This window comes from Syngnathoides biaculeatus, chromosome 23 (assembly GCF_019802595.1).
Source record: "Syngnathoides biaculeatus isolate LvHL_M chromosome 23, ASM1980259v1, whole genome shotgun sequence".
In the NCBI taxonomy this organism is placed as follows: domain Eukaryota; kingdom Metazoa; phylum Chordata; class Actinopteri; order Syngnathiformes; family Syngnathidae; genus Syngnathoides; species Syngnathoides biaculeatus.
In genome coordinates, this window is record NC_084662.1 from 1,403,820 (window position 1) to 1,427,271 (window position 23,452).

At 42.2% G+C, this 23,452-nt stretch overlaps 1 protein-coding gene across 10 annotated transcripts in view; it reads right to left on the reverse strand.

Moving 5' to 3' along the window:
* dse (dermatan sulfate epimerase) overlaps positions 1–14,818 on the reverse strand; it is a 36,385-nt gene extending 21,567 nt beyond the window's left edge. Inside the window, exons 1-4 of one of the 10 annotated variants that reach the window (XM_061812121.1) lie at positions 14,555–14,818; positions 11,972–12,428; positions 6,278–6,326; positions 6,073–6,205 (exon numbers count right to left, since the gene is read on the reverse strand). In XM_061812121.1, coding sequence (XP_061668105.1) covers positions 6,073–6,205; positions 6,278–6,326; positions 11,972–12,384 — 595 coding nt within the window. In that variant the 5' untranslated portion in view covers positions 12,385–12,428; positions 14,555–14,818. Of the gene's footprint in view, positions 1–1,239; positions 1,318–6,072; positions 6,327–11,971; positions 12,429–14,554 lie in introns of those variants that run through there. The other 9 variants (XR_009793799.1, XM_061812120.1, XM_061812122.1 and 6 more) reach the window with 9 other exon arrangements.
* Between the last annotated feature and the right edge of the window lie 8,634 nt (positions 14,819–23,452).

Here is a 23,452-nt window from a genome sequence, read left to right on the forward strand (position 1 = left end):
TTTTCCATGTATGCCTATCTCCTGCATCTTTCCAAAATCAACAGTCCTCGTGTCTCCCTCACAAAATCTATCAATCTGCTCTTTGTCAATCTGCTCTTTGGTCTTTCTCTGACTATTTTTCTTGTCAGCTCCATCCTCATAAAGCTTCAACCAATATACTAACTTCATTCTCTATTCTCTGGATGTGTCTAAACCACGGCACTCTCTAAATTTGTCTCCTACAAATCTAACTTTGACTGTTCCTCTAATGAGCTCATTCATAATCCTATCCAACCTGCTCACTCCGAGAGAGAACCTCAACATCTTCATTTCTGGCACCTCCAGGTCAGCTTCCTGTTGTCTCTTCAGTGCCACTGTCTCTAATCCGGATGGCCGAAACACTTTTGTATAAATTTTATCCTTCATCCTTACAGAGAATCTTCCGTCACATAAGACACCTGACAGCTTCTGCCAGCTGTTCCAACCTGCTTCTTCACTTCCTTACCACACTTACCATTGCTCTGAATTGTTCACCCCAAGAACAGTGGAACCTCTGAGTTTGAATGTCTTGTTTGTACAAATCGGTGTTTGACAAAAAATTATTACAGATACAGTATTTCAATATGTACGATTCTCAAGCAGATTGAATCCATCAAGTCAATAACACCAGCCAAGTGTGTGAAAATTATTTTGTAGCTACAGAGCTGAGGATGAGCTGGCAATGGAGGATTTAATAAATTAACAAATTAATTAGTTTTATTTAATTTATTTCTACCACAGAGATAGAGGAAGTGTTGGCAATGTTTCAGCGAAGTTTGAAGCTTATGCCGAAGAAACATCCAGGAAAAGTTGCAACTGGTCATGCATTGGTGCTGTATAATGACCCAACCCTAACCCTTCATAAACAGCCAAAAAGAGGCACAAAATCACCTTGGGCAGATAATTTTTGGAAATGGTCATCTGGTGACAGATAAGAATATGTTGCAAAAAAGGTTGTGCAAGAGAAAAGACCCGAACATAATGAAGCAAAACTGAAACAAAAAAATTACAGTAGCGGTGAAGTTCAATAAGTGTAAAGTAATACAAGGTAAGCACGAAGTAGCTATGTGAAATGATAATGCAGCCCCATGGGAGCACAAACCAGTGCAATTTGTAGGCCGGTCCCAAGCCTGGATAAATGCAGAGGGTTGCGTCAGGAAGGGCGTCCGGCGTAAAAACTGTTCCAAACAAATATGAGCGTTCATCTAAAGAATCCCATACCGGATCGGTCGTGGCCCGGGTTAACAACCCCCGCCCCCAGCACTGCTAACCTGCAGGGCGTCGGTGGAAATTCAGCTACTGTGGGTGGAAGACAAAGAAGAGGAGGAAACCGGTTCCATCGTCAGAAGAAAAAGAGGAATGCACAGAGCCTACAACTGAGTGGAGGGACTTTGAATGTTGGGACAATGACAGGAAAAGCTCAGGAGTTGGTTGACATGATGATTAGGAGAAAGGTTGATATTCTATGCATCCAAGAGAGCAGGTGGAAAGGTAGTAAGGCTAGAAGTTTAGGAGCAGGGTTTAAATTATTCTATCACGGAGTAGATTGGAAGAGAAATGGAGTAGGGGTTATTTTAAAGGAAGAGCTGGCTAAGAATGTCTTGGAGGTGAAAAGAGTATCAGATCGAGTGATGAGACTAAAATTTTAAATTTAGGGTGCTATGTATAATGTGGTTAGCGGCTATGCCCCACACAGGGTTCATACTCAGTCGGACCCAAAAAATTTAAGGGCTTTTTAGGGCCATTCTTAGGGGCTGACACGAAAAATTTAGGGCTGAAACTGAAAAAATTTCGGGCCGACACGAAAAATTTAGGGCCATCATAGGAAATCAAGAGTAAGGAAAAAAGACTCACCCAATGGTGCCATCGGCTGTTCTTGGTTCATCAAAGGTTCCAGTACCTCAGTACCTGTGACAGTGATCACCTGTCGCCCCTTGTGGTAGTTCTCATTGATATGACCATTGTCAACGTCTTCACATAACAGTATCTGATTCTAACTACAATTGCAACTATATACACAAATGTCTTCTACTGATGTCTGTCTCAGCACCACTACTCTAGCTCCTTGAGCCTACCCAGTGCCTCCTCTATTTGCTGCTGCAGAGGTGCCCAAGAGGCTCTCTTGTCCTTTGCTCTGCCTCTGAGTCCATTGGGCTCGGTGATAAACCTCAGCTTCCTCTTTTCTTCTGCCTGCTCACACAGCCTGTCAGCCTTCTCAATAAGCGTAGATGTGTCAGTCTCGATTCTGGCTTTGAGGCAATAGAGATGAAAAGTGGGCAGCGATGCCAAATGTAGCCAGGTACGAAGTCTTCCTTTCCCCACAGTGGTAGTTTTTACCAATGTCACTGTCTGGGAACATGACTGCAAACACTTTCGAATTATTTTCACAAGATTTGTAACTGTAATGGCTGCAGATCACTTTTAAAGTCCACACGATCTCTGGCTTTAACGGGTCTGCCTTCGTGTATTGAACTACGTTCATAGAGCCTGACTTCTGGACTGGTTGAAGTCGATGGCTGGACAACTGTAGCTGCGCATGCACTGCTAGTACCACTGCCTGAAGTTGATGCTTCACTAGCTTTATATTTTAGAAACAGATTCATACCATCGGAAGATGAGAGAGTGTTCGCCAAATCAGCATGTCTCCTTTTTTTCCGGTGCGACTCCAGCGCTTTGACCCCCATCTTTCCTAGCTGGTAGCTCTGCTTGCACAGATGGCAGTAAAACATGTGCCGATCTTTTGCATCTCGACGAACCTAGCTTCCAAACTCCTTACTTTCAACCCAAGCATCTTGAAAAATGCACTTCCCCATGATACAAGTTGGATCGATGAAAGACGTAACGAAGACGAAGTGAAATGCCGACTCACGGAAACAAAAAATGGAATATCAACGACAAGATGGCGACTCCTTGTCAACACGGTGACTTCCGTTGACAATTTCCGTCTGTTTTAGACGCCAGACGGATCGCTATTTTTTTAAAAATAAAATAATTTTTTTTCGGGTGAATTTTGGCGGTAGAGGTCCTCCCTTTGATTTTTTATAATTTAAGGCCTTTTTAGGGGCTTGACCGGTTTTTGCGGATTTGAAGGACTTTTTGGAGCCCCTAAATGCACCTTCGAAAATTTAGGGTTTTTTAGGGACTTTTAGGGACACGTGCGAACCCTGCCCACAGGTAGGATGTGACCTAGAGTTGAAAGAGAAATTCTGGAAGGAACTAGATGAAGTAGTTCTGAGCATCCCAGACAGCGAGAGAATTGTGATTGGTGCAGATTGTAATGGACATATTGGTAAAGGAAACAGGGGCAATGAAGAAGTGATGGGTAAGTACGGCATCCAGGAAAGGAACTTTGAGGGACAGATGGTGGTGGACTTTGCAAAAAGGATGGAGATGGCTGTATTTCCAGAAGAGGGAGGAACATAGAGTGACATATAAGAGCGGAGGTAGAAGCACGCAGGTGGATTATATTTTGTGCAGACGATGTAATCAGAAGGAGATTACTGAGTGTAAAGTAGTGGTAGGGGAGAGTGTAGCTCAACAGCATAGGATGGTGGTAGGATAACTCTGGTTGTGGGTAGGAAGATTAAGAAGACAAAGGTCGGGCAGAGAACCATGTGGTGGAAGCTGAGAAAGGAAGAATGTTGTGCGGCCTTTCGGAAAGCGGTGAGACAGGCTCTCGATGGGCAACAGAAGCTCCCGGAAGACTGGACTACGACAGCCAAGGTAATCAGAGAGACAGGCAGGAGAGTACTTAGTGTGTCAATTGGTAGGAAAGGTGAAAAGGAGACTTGGTGGTGGAACCCCAAAATACAGGGAGTCATACAAGGAAAGAGATTAGCGAAGAAGAAGTGGGACACAGAGGACTGAGGAGAGGCGAAAGGAGTACATCGAGATGCGACGAAGAGCAAAGGTAGAGGTGGCAAAGGCTAAACAAGAGGCATATGAAGACATGTACACCAGGTTGGACACGAAAGAAGGAGAAAGGATCTCTACAGGTTGGCCAGACAGAGGGATAGAGATGGGAAGGATGTGGAGCAGGTCAGGATGATTAAGGATAGAGATGGAAATGTGTTGACTGGTGCCAGTAGTGTGCTAAATAGATGGAAAGAATACTTTGGGAAGTTGATGAATGAAGAAAATGAGAGAGAAGGGAGAGTTGAAGAGGCAAATGTGAAGGACCAGGAAGTGGCAATGATTAGTAAGGGTGAAGTCAGAAAGGCACTACTAAGGATGAAAAATGGAAAGGCAGTTGGTCCTGATGAGATACCAGTGGAGGTATGGAAGCAATTTGGAGAGATGGCTGTGGAGTTTTTGACCAAATTATTCAGCAGAACACTAGCGGGTGAAAAGATGCCTGAAGAATGGAGGAAAAGTGTTGAAGTTCCCATTTTTAAGAACAAAGGTGATGTTCAGAGCTGTGGGAATTATAGAGGAATAAAGTTGATGGGCCACACAATGAAGTTATGGGAAAGAATAGTGGAGGCTAGACTCAGGACAGAAGTAAGTATCTGCGAGCAACAGTTTGGCTTCATGCCTAGAAAGAGTACCACAGATGCATTACTTGCCTTGAGGATGGTTGTGGAAAGTACAGAGAAGGTCAGAAGGAGCTAAATTGTGTCTTTGTGGATCTAGAGAAAGCCTATGACAGAGTATCAAGTAAGGAACTGTGGTACTACATGTGCAAATCTGGTGTGGCGAAGAAATGTGTTAGAATAGTACAGGACATGTATGAGGGCAGCAGAACAGCAGTGAGATGTGCCGCAGGTGTGACAGAATAATTTAAGGTGGAGGTGGGACTGCATCAGGGATCAGCTCTGAGCCCCTTCCTGTTTGCAGTGGTAATGGATAGGCTGACAGATGAGGTTAGACTGGAATCCCCTTGGACCATGATGTTCGCAGATGATATTGTGATATGCAGTGAAAGGAGGGAGCATGCAGAGGAACAATTAGAAAGATGGAGACATGCACTGGAAAGGAGAGGAATGAAGATTAGCCAAAGTAAAACACAATATATGTGCTTGAATGAGAAAGGTGGAGTGGGAAGAGTCAGGCTACAGGGAGAAGAGATAGCGAGGGTGGAGGACTTCAAATATCTAGGGTCAACAATCCAGAAGAACGGTGAGTGTGTTAAGGAAGTGAAGAAACGGGTACAAGCAGGTTGGAACAGCTGGCGGAAGATGTCTGGTGTGTTATGTGACAGAAGAGTCTCTGCTCAGATGAAGGGCAAAGTTTACAAAACAGTGGTGAGGCCGGATGTACGGATTAGAGACGGTGGCACTGAAGGTACAACAGGAAGCAGAACTGGAGGTGGCAGAAATGAAGATGTTGAGGTTCTCGCTCGGAGTGAGCAGGTTAGATAGGATTAGAAATGAGCTCATAAGAGGGACAGCCAAAGTTGGATGTTTTGGAGACAAGATTCGAGAGAGCAGACTTCGATGGTTTGGACATGTTCAGAGGCGAGAGAGTGAGTATATTGGTAGAAGGATGCTGAGGATGGAGCTCCCAGGCAAAAGGGTGAGAGGAAGACCAAAGAGAAGGTTTATGGATGTGGTGAGGGAAGACATGAGGGCAGTTGGGGTTAGAGAGGAAGATGCAGAAGATAGGCTAAGATGGAAAAAGATGACACGCTGTGGCGACCCCTAACGGGACAAGCCGAAAGGAAAAGAAGAAGAAGAAGCTATGTGAAATGATGGAAATTAAGTTCAGAAAAAATGTTCAAAAAAAGTTCAGAGATGGAGTAAAGAAGAGACCAAGTCAGTAAAACTGACTGAAAAATCACCTCCTCCACAAACATCCTCCATCTGGGGAAACGGTTAGGGGGAAAAAGTTAGAGACTTGGACATTGGCAAATTTAACCCAGGACATACTGGATCACCACAAACTCAACTTACCATAACCATGTAAACATCAACCGAGCTATACCTCAGTAGAAAAGCTGAAATATATATGTGACATGATTATCAAAACGGATAAATACTTCAACACATCCATTTTAGTTACATAGACCAGGGGATCCTGCTGGCTAAAAAGACAATTTATAAAATTCTTACTGACCTTGAGTCATATAAACCAGGCTTCCTGTGAGCAAAGCCACGCAATTAGTTGGCTGATGGTTGTGTAGGTATTGAAATCCCCAGCCACGACTATAGGATTTCTCATACATGAGATGAGATGTCTTGCCAATCACCTGGAGAAATCGCTCCTGTTGGTCCTTGTTCAAGTATTCAAACAGAAAGTCATAAGCAGTGGCAAACCCAACCAAAGAGTGTGCCACAGGAACTTCATCCCAGGGGGCATCTTTAACCAACCTGCAGGACAAAACAGAAGATTTTAGTGAGTAAAAATAATTTAAGTCATATTTGTGACTATGTGCTCCTCCTAACAGGGATCGCCACAGCAAGACACTTGTATAATTTGTTTGGCACTATTTTCATATAATATGTCCTTCCTGGTACAAGCTTCAGATTAACTCCACTAGTACACTGAAAAAAAATCCTTCATTTTTGGTTCTACATAATTAAAATGTGATAAACTGAAAGCAAGCATGAAATTAATAATTGTGTTGACGTAAGTTGGCTTTTTGTGATATTTTGCAACACTTATCCAAAAAAGTGGACCACCATTGCGGATGGTGTCACACCAGCACATTGTCAGTAAAGTGTACAAAACTTTATCAAAGGAACAATGTATAAATTATCTATCCATCCATTCATTGTTTTAGCTGCATATCCTCACGAGAGTCGTGAGAGTGCTACCACCTATCCCATGTGTCAACAGGCAGGAGGCAGGGTATACCCTGAACTGGTTGCCAGCCAATCACAAGGCAGAGAGACAAACAGCTGCAGTCACAATCACACCTAGGGACAAGTGTGTTTAAATTCTTAAGAAATTAAAAAAAAAAAAAAAAAAAAAATCACCCAGAGCCCATAGCGTGGCTTAAGCAACTCTAACCAGAAAAATCAGAAAGAGAGCAGATCTAACTTGAATGTTGTCCATTTGTTTTCATGCGATATCAACCAGATATTACAGTCTGAGGCAAGCATGAGTTCTCCTCACTACTTAAGTATTCAAGCATATCCAGAATATCACGTGACCAAACCTGTAAAACGGGTGAGCGGACTTCCAATGTATGATTCACTAACAAGCATGACAACGGGTTCATGATGTGATAGTTTGAAGCCTAGCTGGCTAAATTTTCATTTTCTTTATTGCTGGTGTCTTCGGACAAAGTTAAATATATTGTATTGTAACAATGTAGAAGATGGTGACTGCTGGCGGTGCAGCAGATTCTCAAGCGCTCAGGATTAAGCCCCTTGATAACGAGCTGATTTTCGTGCCATCAACACAATTATTCCAACTACGTTGACAAGTACTCTCAGCAACTAAGTGGTACACAAGACGCAGTGATGCCACCAAGAGGAAATGATCCTCACAGAAGCAGAAGCGGGGCAAATAAGCCAGCTGGCTAGCTCAGCTAATGGCTAACAAACCGCCGATAACATCACTCTTACTAGTCTTCCTTCATTCGCTAGCTAATAAAACAGACACTTCGCCTGAGGCTATGTGGTGAAAGAGAGATGAGAAATTTTTCTGTGCACTGCCTTAGGGAAACATGCCTGATTTAGCTTTCGAGATGAACACAGTTTATTCAAGATGATCAGGGGGTGGGGGGTGGACTCAATTAAGGTTGGTGCACAAACAATCCAATTACAGTGATCCACTGCTCCGAGCAACTAACGCATTTGTCTTGGGTCAAAGTGCCTTTATGTTTTGTGTTTTTTGTACATTTTTGGAGACATTACATAACTCACTTAGAAAAGGGAAGACTTACTAAACATTAGGGAGTCTTATCCAGACTTTCACCAACTTTCAGAAATCCGTTCACTTTTTTATTTTTTATTTTTCAGGAGTTACTTACAGGAGTTGTGGCCACAGTTGAGCATGGAGCTGAAGATGACAGAAAGCAAGCCGAAGTACAGGTCAAGCACTGTAATAGAGGATTTTGTATGCCGCTCCCCTCGATTCATCTCACAAATCCACACTCCCTACTCAACACAATGGACAAGCGTCATCTTCCCAAAAAGACCACTCATGACCTTGGACATTCTGCCGCCCTATGCTTCTCATTGACATAACTTTATGAACAAGCCATAATGCTTCCAACTGCACCGGGCACACCAAGTCACAGAGTTATCAGGGGAAAAAAGGCGATGCTAATGTAACCGGGTCAATATGTGTATTGATTTTTCTACACAAAATCTGTTGGAAACTGACAAGAAAAGGCCTCCTGATCCTGTGTAAACAGTGTATTGGCTTCATGGTCCTCCTCTGTAATATATTTCTTCTTCTGTGGTTCCTACTATGGATGTTTTCTGCGGCCTCACTCTCAATATTCCTCCGGAAGTGGTAGGTGCCCGTGTTTATCAATCCTGAACCATCCTAATGTTCTGTTTATTATGCATATTTTCGTCTCAATGTTAGTGTTTTGTCTTTTCCTGTTACATAGTGGGTTTGTGTCTGTAGAGTTACAAAAAAGGATATTTTTCTGATAGTTGATCACAGGCATGATGGTGTGACATGCCGAACTGACTTCAGGATTGCTGATCCCATCTGTATTTTCTTTGTGTAGGAACTCGAGCAGAGAGTCTATATTTATACGGAGGTTTTTCTGTTATTCCGTCAGGAATGTTTTGTTGAATTTTTTTATCTATTTTACCATGTAGTCGTGGCCGCCCTTTTGTACAGTCTTATTCTAGGAGAGGAGCTCGAGCGGACAGTCTAAATTCATACGGAGGTTTTTCCGTTATTCCGTCACAAAAAAAAAGAGATCGTCTACAAAAATGTCCCAGTGTTGCATCTTCCTTGAAACAGACAACGCCGAAGACCACCTGTCACGCTTCTATATTAATGAAAAATGGTCTACTGACGTCAATGAGTTCAGCACACAACGCAGCTTAGACTTGGAGTCTCTGTTTTGTAATTACATTCTACTTCGTTCTTCGTTCTACTCGTGCGTTTGCCTCTTTCATAATCGCGTGCCGACATTCCTCCTCAAGCTAACATGAATGTTGCACTCGCAATGCTTGCTGAACAGGTCAAACAAAGTTTTAAAAAGGGACTCCGATTCACCCCTCACTATTCTCAGGGACTTAAACAAAGCTAAACTCGACCAACCACAAGCTCCATTGATAAATCAACTGTCCTACCAGGGAAAACAACATTCTAGACCACTGCAATAATACGGTAAATGACACATACAGTGATATTCCTTATGTGCTCTGGACTCATCTAATCACTACTTAATTCACATAATACCAATATACAGGCAAAAACCTAAATATGCAAACCCTATGGTGAAAACAATGAAGTGAACTAAGGAAGCAAAGATAGAACTTCAAAACTACACAGACCAGAGTGTCTTTGAAACTTCAACTGGCAGCTTGCATATACAGTGAAGAAAATAAGTATTTCAACACCCTGCTATATTGCAAGTTCTCCCACTTAGAAATCATGGAGGGGTCTGAAATTTTCCTCTTCGGTGCATGTCCACTGTGAAAGAGATAATCTAACAAGAAAAATCCAGAAATCACAATGTATGATTTTATAAACGAGTTATTTGTGATATACAGCTGCAAATAAGTATTTGAACAACTGTCTATCAGCTAGAGTTATGACCTTCAAAGAACTGTTAGTCCGCCTTTAAAAGTCCACCTTCACTCCTTGTATTATCCTGAATCATATGCACCTGTGTGAGGTTGTTAGCTGCATAAAGACACCCATACAATCAATAAGACTCAAATTTTTAACATGGCCAAGACAAAAGAGCTGTCCAAAGACACCGGACACACGGCTGGAAAGGGCTATGGAGAAATTGCCAAGCAGCTTGGTGAAAAAAGGTCTACTGTTGGACCAATCATTAGAAAATGGAAGAATCTACATGACGGTCAATCTCAATCGTAGTGGAGTCCCATGCAAGACATCACCTCGTGGGGTCTCAATGATCCTGGGAAAGGTGAGGAATCAGCCAAGGACTACATGACAGGACTTGGTCAATGACCTGAAAAGAACTGGGATCACCGTTTCCAACGTCCACTGTTGGTAATACACTGAGACGCCATGGTTTGAAATCATGCATGGCATGGAAGGTTCCCCTGCTGACACCAGCACATGCCAAGGCCCATCTTAAGTTTCCCAATGAACATTTAGATGATACAGGGGAGTCATGGGAGAAGGATTTGTGGTCAGATGAGACCAAAATGGAACTTTTTGGTCATAAGTCCAACAATCGTGTTTGGAGGAAGACAAATGATGAGTTCCACCATCCCTACTGTGAAGCATGGGGGTGGTAGCATCATGTTTTGGGGTGCTTTTGTGTACATGACATAGTACAACAATCTGTTTTAAGGAGAGGATGACCGCGGCCATGTATTGTGAGATTTTCGGGAACAACCTCTTTCCCTCAGTCAGAGCATAAAAGATGGGTCGTGGCTGGGTCTTTCAACATGACAATGACCCGAAGCACACAGCCAGGAAAACCAAGGATTGGCTCCGTGAAAAGCATATCAAGGTTCTGGCGTCGCCAAGCCAGTCTCCAGACCTAAACCCAATAGAAAATATTTGTAGGGAGCTGAAACTCCGTGTTTCTCACCGACAGCCCAGAAACCTGTCTGATCTAGAGAAGATCTGTGTGGAGGAGTGGGCCAAAATCCCTCTGGCAATGTGTGCAAACCTGGTGAATAACTACAGGAAACGTTTGACCTCTGTAATTGCAAACAAAGGCTACTGTATCAAATATTAAAATTAGTTTTCTCAGGTGTTCAAATACTTGTTTGCACCTGTATTACACAAATAAATCGTTAAAAAGTCATACATTGTGATTTCCGGATTTTCTTTTTAGATTATCTCCCTAACAGTGGACATGCACTTATGATGAACATTTCAGACCCCTTCATGATTTGTAAGTGGGAGAACTTACAATACAGCAGGGTGTTCAAATACTCATTCTCGTCAATGTATGCTTCGTCATATTTCTTTGTTTTAGCTTTCAGGTGACTTTGTTTTGTCTCATTGTGTTTGTCTCTCTCCGCCTTTCTTTTCATCCCTGTTAAAAAAAATATACTGTATATATATATATATATATATATATATGTTGTCTCTCATGGGTTCGTGTACTGTACTTCGGATCGCCTGCACGGTGCAATACAAAAAAAAAAAAAAACCCTCCACCAGAGCGTTAATGCTACTTGTGCACACTGACAATGAGAGTGGCACTGCAGACTACTGTTGTGGATGTGCAATTACACTTTATTCTAGCATGGCAAAAACAAAAAAGGACGTTCCCCATGGTCACACACAGCCCTCAAACCCCACCCCCCTACCCCGCCATTGCACCGGCCCCCCCACTATATGAGAAGCACTGGGTTAATGGAAGACTAAACTGTCTAAAGATGTTAATGTACGTGAACATAGCCTAGTTCACCTGCAACCTTAATTGCATGGATCATCAATTGCATGGGTGGCTGTAGTTAGTTTTTTTTAATCGTGACTTGTTTACCCTGCAAATTATTTGAATGTACATTGAGAAAAATACAAATCTTACCAAAACATTTCTCTTATTTCTAGTCCAAACACACAAATAAGACTCATCATGTAAAAAGTAACTTATTTTTCTAAATTTTTACTAGTTTCAAGTTGTTGTTTTTCAAACTTCAAATACATAGGGGAGAACACAAGTATAAAATATTTTTCCACTGCAGTAAGAAGAGTACTTCTCCTATTAGTAATCAGATTACTTTTGAATGTAACTAATTTTGTTTTTTTCCCCCCAATGTGTAATATGTTATTTTGAAATACAGTACAAGCAAATCAGATCTGCACCTCCCATTTTTATAGTGACCTTGCTGTGAGGTATTACATGAACAAAATGAGATGATGAAAGATGATGAAAATATACCAACTAGGCTGAGCTGCCATCCTCTCCATGTAGTCCTTGGCCAATTCAAGTGCTCCAGTTCTGTGTGGATACAGCAGACAGAACATGGACAGCACACCCAGATTGTTTCCGTAAATCTCATTCCATCGGGCGCTGAATTCTGTGGGGCTCCAGGGAGGCAGGTACTCTTCTGGGCGTTCAAGCATGGTTTCCCCGGCTTCGCGGATCCGTCTTGCCATCTCCTTATGAGTGCTTCCAGCCGCCAGCTGAAGCTCTACAACGTCTGCCTGATCGAAATACAGCATTGGGTGGCCATTGTAGTTGCCTCCCATGAAGGGGATTCCTCCACTTGGGTCTGCTGCAGTCAGAGGCAGGAGGAGCAACAGCAAACTTAAGAGGAAGACTGTAGGGGCCCCACGTGTGTGGGTTCTCATTGTCTCATCAGAGAGGGGGCTGCAGCATTGCCAAACGAGTTCAGCTAAGAGAGAAAAAGGATTGGAAGTCAGCTCATGCTCTGCACAAAAAAAAACCCACATTCTGAGAATAATCAGATACAGCTGTTGATAGCTGAGCCTTTCCAACAGAAATAGACATTACTGAGCACAAAACTGAAAGTGTTTGCTGCCCTAACTTTAGTACTTCAACGAAGTGGGCAACTGTGGATGTTGTGTTCCCATTTGCAGATTGATTTATCATATTCATACATCAATATCTGTCAATCAGCCTAAGAGGTGGAAAGACTTATGACTAGACAAGAAGGCGTGGAGGTCATAAGTGGACCATTCCTGAAGTAACATTACTTCACTGAGCTGAAAGTCTTAAAACACCAAACTGCTGTGCAGAATTATTCGTGTTGGCCTTCTGTTTTCAAGTGAGTAAATTCCAGGATCTTAGCATTCTCTTGGTAATAACTAATAGCCACCTGGAAAAAAGAATACAAAAAACAAATTTCCCAAAGCATAGTTATACTCTGTTATTTTGGTTTTCTATCACATACCACTGGTAAAGTGGTTAGGCAGCTAAAATAACAGACTAAATAGAATTTAAATAATAATAAATAATAATAATAATAATCCTGCACAGTGGTGCAGCTGTAGAGCGTTGGCCTCACAGTTCTGAGGACCGGGGTTCATATCCCACCCCCGCCTGTACTCAATTTGCGTGTTCTCCCAGTGCCTGTGTGGGTTTTCTCCGGGCACTCCGGTTTCCTCCCACATCCCAAAAACATGCATTGATTGGAGACTCTAAACTTCCCTCATATGCAGTTGTGAGTGCCAATGGTTGTTTGTTGCTACATGCCCTGCGATTGGCTGGCAACCATACCCTGCCTCTGCCCGCTCACAGCTGGGATAGGCTCCTGCACTCCTTATGAGGATGAGCAGCTCAGATAATGGATGAAAATAATTAGGGTGTCATGTTGGACAACTGGTAAGCATGTCTGCTTAGCACATCTACCTCACAGTTCTTAGGACCTGGGTTCAAATCTGGCCTCAGCTGTGTGGCGTTTGCATGTTCTTCTGGTCCTTGCATGGGTTTTTGTTTGGGTACTCCAACTTCCTCCCACATCCCAAAAACATGCAGTGATTGGAGAATCTAATTTGCCCTTAGGTATGATCGTGGGTGCGAATGGTTGTCTGTCTCTACGTGCCCTGGAATTGACTGGCGACAAGTTCAGGGTATACCCTACCTCCAGCCAGGGATAAGCTCCAATGGGCTTCTGAACCTTGCGAGGACAAGTGGTTCAGAAGATGAATGAATAATAATGATTTTAAAAAAAACTGTTTGTTTTTCAGATCCTGAAACATAATATTCCCAGTTTGAGAAAATGTTGCAGAAACAAAACTGATCCCTGAAACATACATTTTTTTATTTTGAGAAAGACACTACATATGGGTATTCATTTCTTTGACAGAATATATTTATTTAAAGACAAAAATGAGTTCATGAGTTTAAAGATTTGCACCAATCTGCTGAACAAAGACTTCGGTGCAAACAAATGTGATAATTGTATAATTATGAACAATGAGTTGTTGATGCCCATCCATTTTCTGTAGAGCTTATCCTCACATGGATCGCGGCGTGCTGGAGCCTATCCCAGCTATCTTCGGGTGGGAGGTGGTAGACAGAAAAAAAAAAAATAATAATTTGTACCGAAGGGCGGTTTAGAGTCTTCAATCAACCAAGCATGTTTTTTTTTTTTTCGATGAGGAAGGAAATCGGAGTACCAGGAGAAAACCTACGGCCCGGCCACGGGGTGAGTCCACACATGTGGTGCGGGGGGAATGTTAGGATTTGAACCCCGGTCCTCATAACTGTGAAGAAGAAATGCGAACCAGTCGACCACCGTACCGCCCATGACTAAAACATTTTAATGAAAACAGAAAATCCGAAATTATTGGTAACATCGTCTTGGGTATACTGTCAAACTAGTTTTAACACGTCTTTTCAGAAAGCATTCTGTGAGGTGATTCTCGAGTCCGTGGAAAATGAACTCCGTAAGGTACATCATTTTCTAGAATGCCAATAATACCAAATGGCCATACAAAAGCAGCCTTGTTCTTATCGACTACAAACTCTGAAGGAATTCGGTTACGTTCACCTTACCTCTCAAAGGAAGAGTTTACGAAGTTACCTCTCCTCATTTCAAATGTCATCTGGTAAGAGCAGCGTTGTCAGGTGAACAAGGAGATTTTATGAACTAAGCAAGAGTGGAAAGGAATGTAGGGGCGAGAACAGAACAGCGTGCTGGTAAGTGTGTCTGGGAGGAAAAAGGGAGGGCGGGAGGAGGGGGACTTTAAAGGAAACCTTCACCTCTTCAGCGCTCTCCAACCTGAGGTTTGTATTGATTTTAAAACGTCTGACGAGCTGGCGCTTTAAGTCGAAAGGTTGTGTGAATATTAATCAAAATCCATGACAATTTTATTTTTAGAGTCCTCCAAACCATTGGAGATCAATAAATTGTAGTCAGTTCAAGTCCTGCTGCACAGATAAATTGTGGAATTAAGAGCTCAGATTAGTTATAGAATGGTGTCCGTCTACTTTCCTGCTGTTGAACAAGTACGAAGCGAACCCGCAACATCAGACATTCATTCATTCATTTTCTGTACTGTTTATCCTCTTTAGCGTGACAGACCTTGCTGGAGCCAATCCCAGTTGACTTTGGGCGAGAGTCAATCACAAGGCTCATATGGACAACAACAACCATTCACACTTGCATTCACAATTATGGGGAATTAAGAGTCTTCTGTTAACTTACCACATTTTTTTTAATATGTGGGAGGAAACCGGAGGACCCAAGGGAAACCCCATATAATCACGGGGAGAACATACAATCTCCACACAGGGGGAGCCTGGATTTGAAAACAGCCTAGAGTGACATGGCTTGGATGAGAATCAGCACCCCCAATATGAGACCATAGTCCTGAATCAGAAAAGGGTACAGTGCCCTCAAGGTTGGGGATGAGATACTGGTTTATATGGAGGAGTTCACAAATTTGGGGTCTTGTTCACAAGTAAGGAAAGAAGGGAACGGGACCTCAAGAGGTGCAGCGTCTTCAGTGATGCAGGCTTTGTATCAGTCCTTTGTGGAAAAGAAGGAGTCACTGCAAAAGGCGAAGTTGACAAGTTACCAGTCAATCTACATTCCTACCCTTAACCTGATGTCCCGAGCTGTGGGTTGTGACTGAAAGAACAAGCAGCCAAAATGAGTTTCCTCCTCAGGGTGTCCAGGCTCTCCCTTCGCGATGGGGTGAGAAACCAGTCGTCCGTGAGGGGCTCAGAGTAGAGCCATTCCTCCTCCGCATGAAGAGGAGCCAGATGATGTGTAGCTTGGGGCATCTTATTCTGATGCCTCCTGGACACTTCCCGGGTGAGTGTTCCAAGTAAATCCCACCAGGAGGAGACATATCACAATGGCGCACAAACACTTAGATGAATAAGAAGTGGTCAGACATTAAGGTGGATATAAAACAGATGACAGCTCCCCACCGTTAAAGTTTGGCCAAAACAAGCGGAAGAACTGACGCAGAGGGCCTCATTACATTTAAGGAGAGTGTAGCTGCAATTATATGTGACATTCAAAGAATTCCCCCCTGCCACCCCAAATGCATATACTGTAGTTACATTCCTGTGAAAAAGTATTTGCCCCCTCCTGGTTTCTGTTTTTTTCTTCTTCAAATCTATCACACAAAGGTTTCAAATCACCAAACCAATTTTAATATCACCAAGACAACCCAAGGATATACAAAATGCAGTTTTCTAATGACAACTCAATTTATTCAGGCACAAAAATAAATCCAAACATTCCTAACCCTGTGTGAAAAAGTAATTGACCCCCTTGTTAAATCACAAAGTCACTGACACTAACCACAAATTTGGGAAAGGTGAGTTCAATTTAACAGGCCACACCAAAACCTGATTACCACTATACTTGTTGATTCAAGAAATCACTTAAATTAAATCTGTCAGAGAACATGAAGTATCCTACAGGATTTCAATAACCAATGCATCATACAACAGAAGAAATTCAATTAGAAATGATAAAAAAAGTTATTGGAATATATCAATCTGGAAAAGGTTACAAAGCCATTTCCAAAGCTTTGGGGTCTCCAGTGCACCACTGTCAGAGTCATGATCCACAAATGGAGAAAACTGAGAAGAATGCCAAACTTTCCCAGGAGTATGATGATGACTCATCCAGGAGATTATTAAAGTGTTACTGACACAAAAATCAAAACTGAAAATAGGTATTGTTATCAACACTACAAATAATATGAATCACGTTGAAAATAACATTCATTAAAAGTGAGCTGGGAGCAGTTTATAATAGCGCAAAGTTGCATCAGTTTGACTCAATACAATGCGCATCACAGTGGCGGCCATATTTGTCTGTGATGTTACGTGCAGGCATCACACTGTGGCCCTGCCATTGAAAACATGCTGTGCCAAATGCAATGGCAAATGAACGAGAGCGATTTTCTGATTTTTTTTGACGCCCCTTCTGAGACTGAAGCTCTTTTTGTGGGGGAAAACATCTCAGCAGGAAGTGTAGCAAACTGGGGGCTCTTACTATATCATTTTGAGCTATATTTAGATCATATGCATCCAGTGACACAAGACCCCCTGACAGACACTGACGAGTGGGACAATGAGGAGGACGAGGGATCCGATGATTTCTTGCCTGTACAAGAGGTAAACACTCGACTCCGCAGCTGAAGTTGTCTGCATAATACGTTACTTCCAGCTTCTTCAACCCCACACAGTCCACAGATTTTTCATGGTGGGAGATGAAAAAATAAATCGATTTTCGGCAACATTCTGACATGCTTTGAACAAACATTTTTGAGTGAGCCTTTTCGGGGTGATCAAGTCCTACAAAGCTCAAAGCCTAGTAATAAGGAATTTTAGGGTTAAGGATTAATTGTAAAGCCAACTTGCCCTCCTTAGGTAACCACGTAATATCGATGGTATCAGCCTATAATTACCTCATCATTGTAGTTGTATTACTCGTGCCCAATCGAAAAAGAAGTCAAAAATAAGCATCCTAAGTTTGCTCGAAGACTTCTCCCCGTCAGCTTGTTCTTTGAATATTACTCCCTAGAGAAAGGCCTTTTTGTCTCCCCGTCTGTGTAAAACGAACAAAGAGCCTCGGACTTCCCTATCCAAGGCTTTTATAGCTTTTGGGTAGAACATTCTGGAAGGTTTTGGCTTTGCCTATGCTTAGTGGGAAGTACCTCTTTTGTTATTCTGTCAAGTACCTTTCACCATGCCTGGGTTGTCTTGTCATGCCCTTCTTAGCTCACTCAAAATAGGGCAAGGCACCTGCAAATGCAACTGTCCCTTCCCTTAACATCAACAAACAACAGCTGTATCCGGTAGATATAACCACGATCTTTCTTTTAGTGTCACTCTAGTTCTTAAGCAATAGCAATAAATGTATCAACATTCTTGTGAATACAATTCTCTTATGTATTCAACAGGCTTGTTCTCGTTGGTCGCACATCGTGTGTTGCCTTGTCTGAGAGAGACAGCCATACACAGGTTATATTCTTTACACAAAGCAGTTTCAAAGCATCATCCATCTTCTTCAATATAAGCTAGATGGAAAAATATCAAAACAGCAAGTTAAAACTGCAATAAAAAAAAAGTAAGTTCAGAACTTGCAAACATCCTGTGTGGTAATTCAAGGGTGTCACAGGCTTCCTGTTCATCAACTCAGCGATGCTGCAAACATCCTGTTTGTCACATGCAGGCAGCTTTGGTCCACCGTTGCAAACCGCAGGGTGTGAACAGCTGCTGAAAGGTATCCTGTTGATGTCTTTACGTGAAAGACAAAGATGTGAATACAAAGATATGAAAACAATGTATATGTATGTAATGTGGGGAGATGCTAAGTGGGAAGGCTAAGTTTATTAGAGAGACCTTTGCCGTGCTGGCGATCCGATCAAGTATAATTTGTTTTGGCGACATCTGGTGTTTAATTTGAGAGTTGGTTCCCGGGCTCAGCTCAACATATGAACCCTAGCCACACAAGCCAATTACTATCAATTTGCTCCATTGCTATTCGTGGCATGGCAACCTATTTGACACATCTCAAACAGCATCTAAAGACCTGCAGGCCTCGCTGGCCTCAGTTCAGGTCAGTGTTCATGAGTCTACTATAAGAAAGACACTGGCCAAAAATGGCATCTATCGAAGAGTTCCCAGGTGAAACCCCCTTCTGTCAAAAACGAAACAAAGGCTTGTCTCATGTTTAACAAAAAACCTCTTGATGATCCTCAAGACTTTTAGAGAAACATTCTGTGGACTGACGAGTCAAAAATTTAACTTTTTGGAAAGTGTCCGCCTTGTTACATCTGGCGTAAAAGTGACACAGCTTCTTTTTTTCCTTTTGGCTTGTCCCGTTAGGGGTCGCCACAATGTGTCATCTTTCTCCATCCAAGCTCATTTCCTGCATCTTCCTCTCTTAACACCAACAGTCCTCATGTCTTCCCTCACAACATCCATCAACCTTCTCTTTGGTCTTCCTCTTGTTCTATTGGCTGGTAGCTCCATCCTCAACACCCTACTTCCAATATACTCACTCTCTCGCCTTTGGACATGTCCAAACAATCGAAGTCTGCTCTCTTGAACCTTGTCTCCAAAACATCCAACTTTGGCTCTCCCTCTAATGAGCTCATTTCTAATCCTATCCAACCTGCTCACTCCTAGCGAGAACCTCAACATATTCATTTCTGCCACCTCCAGTTCTGCTTCCTGTTTTCTCTTCAGTGCCACAGTCCTAATCCATACATCATGGCTGGCCTCACTACTGTTTTATAAACTTTGCCCTTCATCTGAGCAGAGACTCTTCTGTCACGTTACACACCAGACACCTACCGCCAGTTGTTCCAACCTGCTTGGACCCATTTCTTTACTTCCATACCACATTCACTATTGCTCTGGATTGTTGACCCCAAGTATTTGAAATCATCCACATTCGCTATCTCTTCTCCCTGTAGCCTCACTCTTCTCCCTCCACCCCTCTCATTCAAGCACATATATTCTGTTGTACTTCGGAAAATCTTAATTTCTCTCCTTTCCAGTGCATGCCTCCATCTTTCTCATAGTTCCTCCACCTGATCCCTGCTTTCACTGCATATGACAACAACATTTGCGAACATCATGGTCCAAGGGGGTTCCAGTCTAACCACATTTGTCACCCTATCCATTACCGCAGCAAACAGGAAGGGGCTCAGAGCTGATCCCTGATGCAGTCCCACCACCACCTTAAATTCTTCTGTCACACCACCAGCACACCTTAACACTGTTGTGCTGCCCTCATACATGTCCTGTACTTTTCTGACATATCTCTTCGTCACACCAGACTTACACATGCAGTACCACAGTTCCTCTCTTGGTACTCTGTCATAGGCTTTCTCTAGATCTACAAAGACACAATGTAGCTCCTTCTGGCCTTCTCGGTACTTTTCCACTAGCATCCTCAAGACAAAGAGTGCATCTGTGGTACCTTTTCTGGGCATGAAACCATACTGTTGCTCACAGATACTTACCTCTGTCCTGAGTCCAGCCTCCACTACTCTTTCCCATAACCTCATTGTGTGGCTCATCAACTTTATTCCTCTGTAATTCTCACAGCTCACATCACTTTTGTTCTTAAAAATGGGAACTAGCCCACTTTTCCTCCATTCTTCAGGCATGTTGTCACCTGCTAGTATTCTATTGGTCAAAAACTCTACAGCAATCTCTCCAAATTGCTTCCATACCTCCATAATTATGTCATCAGGACCAAATGATTTTTCATTTTTCATCCTTTTTAGTGCCTTTCTAACTTCCCCCATGCTAATCATTGCCACTTCCTGGTCCTTCACACTTGCCTCTTCTATTTTTCCTTCTCCCTCATTTTCATTTTGTCTCATTTCATTCATCAACTTCTCAAAGTATTCTTTCATCAATTTAGCACACTTGTGGCACCACTCAACGCATTTCCATGTCTATCCTTAATCACCCTTACCTACTGCACATCCTTCCCATCTCGATCCCTCTGTCTGGCCAACCTGTAGAGATCCTTTTCTTCTTCATGTCCAATCTGGGGTACATGTCATCATGTACCTCTTATTTAGCCTTGGCCACCTCTTCCTTTGCCCTATGTCGCATCTCATTGTATTTCTTTCACCTCTCCTCAGTCCTCTCAATGTCCGTAAAAGTGACACAGCATTTGATAAAAAGACCTTTATGCCAACAGTGAAGCATGGTGGTGGCAATGTGATGGTCTGGGGCTGCTTTCCTGCCTCACGACCAGGACAACTTGCTGTGATTGATGAAACAACTGCTGTGTACCAGAAATTTCTGAAGGACAACGTCTGGCCATATGTTTGTGCCCTTAAACTCCCATGCTCTTGGATCATGCAGCAGGACAACAATCTGAAACACACCAACAAGTCCACCTTCAATAGGTAAAAAAAAAAAAAAAAACTGTTAAAATAGAATATCCAATAAACTTTGTTCCACTTCACGATTGTGTCCCACATGTTGTTGATTCTTGACAATTTTTTTTTATTTTATATCTCTAGAGTTCAAGCCTGAAATGTGGTGAAACCCTAACCCTAATACTTTCACAAGGCACTGTATTTTCGTCCAGACAGAATAACTTTCGCTTAAAAATTGACGTTCAATACACTTTAAATAGAAGACATTTGGGATGACCAGTTGCTTCCCAGAGCGAGCTGTCCCTCTTCCTAAATTGAGCAATCGGGGAGAAGAGCTTTGGTAAAAGAGGTAAATAAGAAGCCAAAGATCTGTGGGGATGAGCTGCTGAGATGTGGACAAAGTTCAAGAAAGTGAACCATCATTGCACTCCTCCACCAGTCAGTGTTTTATGGAGGAATAGCCAGACCGAAGTCTCTCTTCAGTGCAATACACATGAAAGCCCGCATGGAGTTGGCTAAAAAAACAGGTCATTTTAGCAAACGGTTGCCATATAAGTGAAAACTTTAAGGGGGGCTGAATACTTTCTGTATTGACAAAAGCTGAAATAAGTAATTCAGCATCATTTACCTCAAATCAATTTCCAAAGGTTCTGTTACTGTAAAAATTTCACCAAATTTTAGGAGCAACCTTCTTAAGTTTATATACATACAACGCTGAACACACAAACGCAGATATTCATTTGAAAAAATGTGTAATGCACGGGGGAAACGTATTAACTACTCCAACTGGTATTTATGTAATACTTTGTACAAGAGCCCTTGTTGGCAATGATGTTTTCATAATACTTATATGATGCATTGCTCTGGTGTGATTGTGGCCCATTCTTCCACACAAGCAGTCTTCAAATACTGAAGGTCTGTGAGCTTCTTTAATGGACCTTGAGTTGCAGTTCTTTCCATAGAAAGCTGATTGTTTACAAGTCAGGTGATTGGCTGGGACATTTTAACAGCTTTATTTTTTTTCCTTGAACCCAATTGAGAGTTTCCTTAGCAATATGTTTCTGATCCTTATCCTCATTTAATTTTCATCCTTCTCCTAGATCAGTGGTTCCCAATGTCAACCTGGGCCCGGACCCCCAACCTCAACTTTTGCCAATAATGTATTGCTGGACATAGCGATGCCATTCTGGTACGAAGAAATACTCAATTTTAGTGGCTCACGTGGTCTTGCTTTTTATTTTTGCACAATAAATTAAAACGTGCTTCAACACTGGAAAGGGTAATTGACACACCATGATTAGCTTCCAGATGATTTCCTTTTTTTGTCTTTGTCTGTAGTTGAAAACCCCGCCTCACACTGTACGTAGTAACGAAGGGAACATAGTATTCCACAGCTGATTTGGTGAGTTTTGGGAACAGTTCCAACCCCTCGCATCAAAAGGTGCCGTTTGACTTGTTCTCAAATTGTTGATGGATGGCTTCTGAATGACGGAGTTCGATGAGTTTTTCCCTTTCTGTTGTCGTCGTAGTGTATCGTGTCAAGATTGAAGCCAAAAGGATCTTAAACCCATGATTCTTCTTTTACAGACAATTCATCATCAATTCATCTACCTAAATCACTCATCTGGGTTAAACTCAAAATAGGATAGATAGAATTTGAGATATAGCGAGACAGAAGAAAAAAAAATTTTTGTTCTTTTCCTCAGAAAAATATTTTATTACTTTGTCTCAGACATCCTGTTGCAGACCCCCCTGGAAAGACATTTTTCACCCCCTGGGGGTCCGTGGACCCATTTTGGGAAACACTGTCCTAGATGCCAGCAGATTTTTTTCAAGAATAGTCAATTATACTTAGACATTCCTGTTTCTTTCAATAATGTTAAGTGTACCAGTACCATTTTCTGAACAGTTCAATTTTCCTCTTCTCTGACCAAACTATAGTCTCCCAGTTTTTAACTGGTGTGTCCAAATCTTCTGCAAGCTTTAAACGAGCTTTGATATGCTTTTTCTTCTAGCAATGGGGTGTTGTGTGAGGAGTGTATGTGCATACATTCCATGGTGGCAGAGTACTTTACTCACTGTTTTGGCGAGAGAGAGCATTACTCTCTGTTTTCCTTGTGGTAACAGTACCTGATAATTCCAGGTCTTTTTGAAGCTCTTAATAGGTGGTACTTAACTCTTAGACAACTCTTATGATTATTCTTTACACTCCTCTCTCACAAATCTTGCAAGGAGCACCTGATCCAGGTAAATGAACAAGAAGTAGCATATGCATATGACCTGCATATAGTGCTATGATTGGCTTTCCACTTTTGTATTATGGACTTATCTGTGTTCACTGGAACGCTCAGAAGCTGAGATATACAATGTAACCAATGCCAGTTATTTTTCGCAACAATTGTTCACGATGTTCTTGAGACAGCTCTCTTACCCATTATGAGATGTCTTGACTGACACCTTGGCAAGAAGACATTTTTTTATGTCATCATTTTCAGATTGAACCAGCTGATATTCATTTGCACTGACAAGGGGCTGAACTGGGGTTAATAAAATTGATAGATTTTAAGTGTTGTCC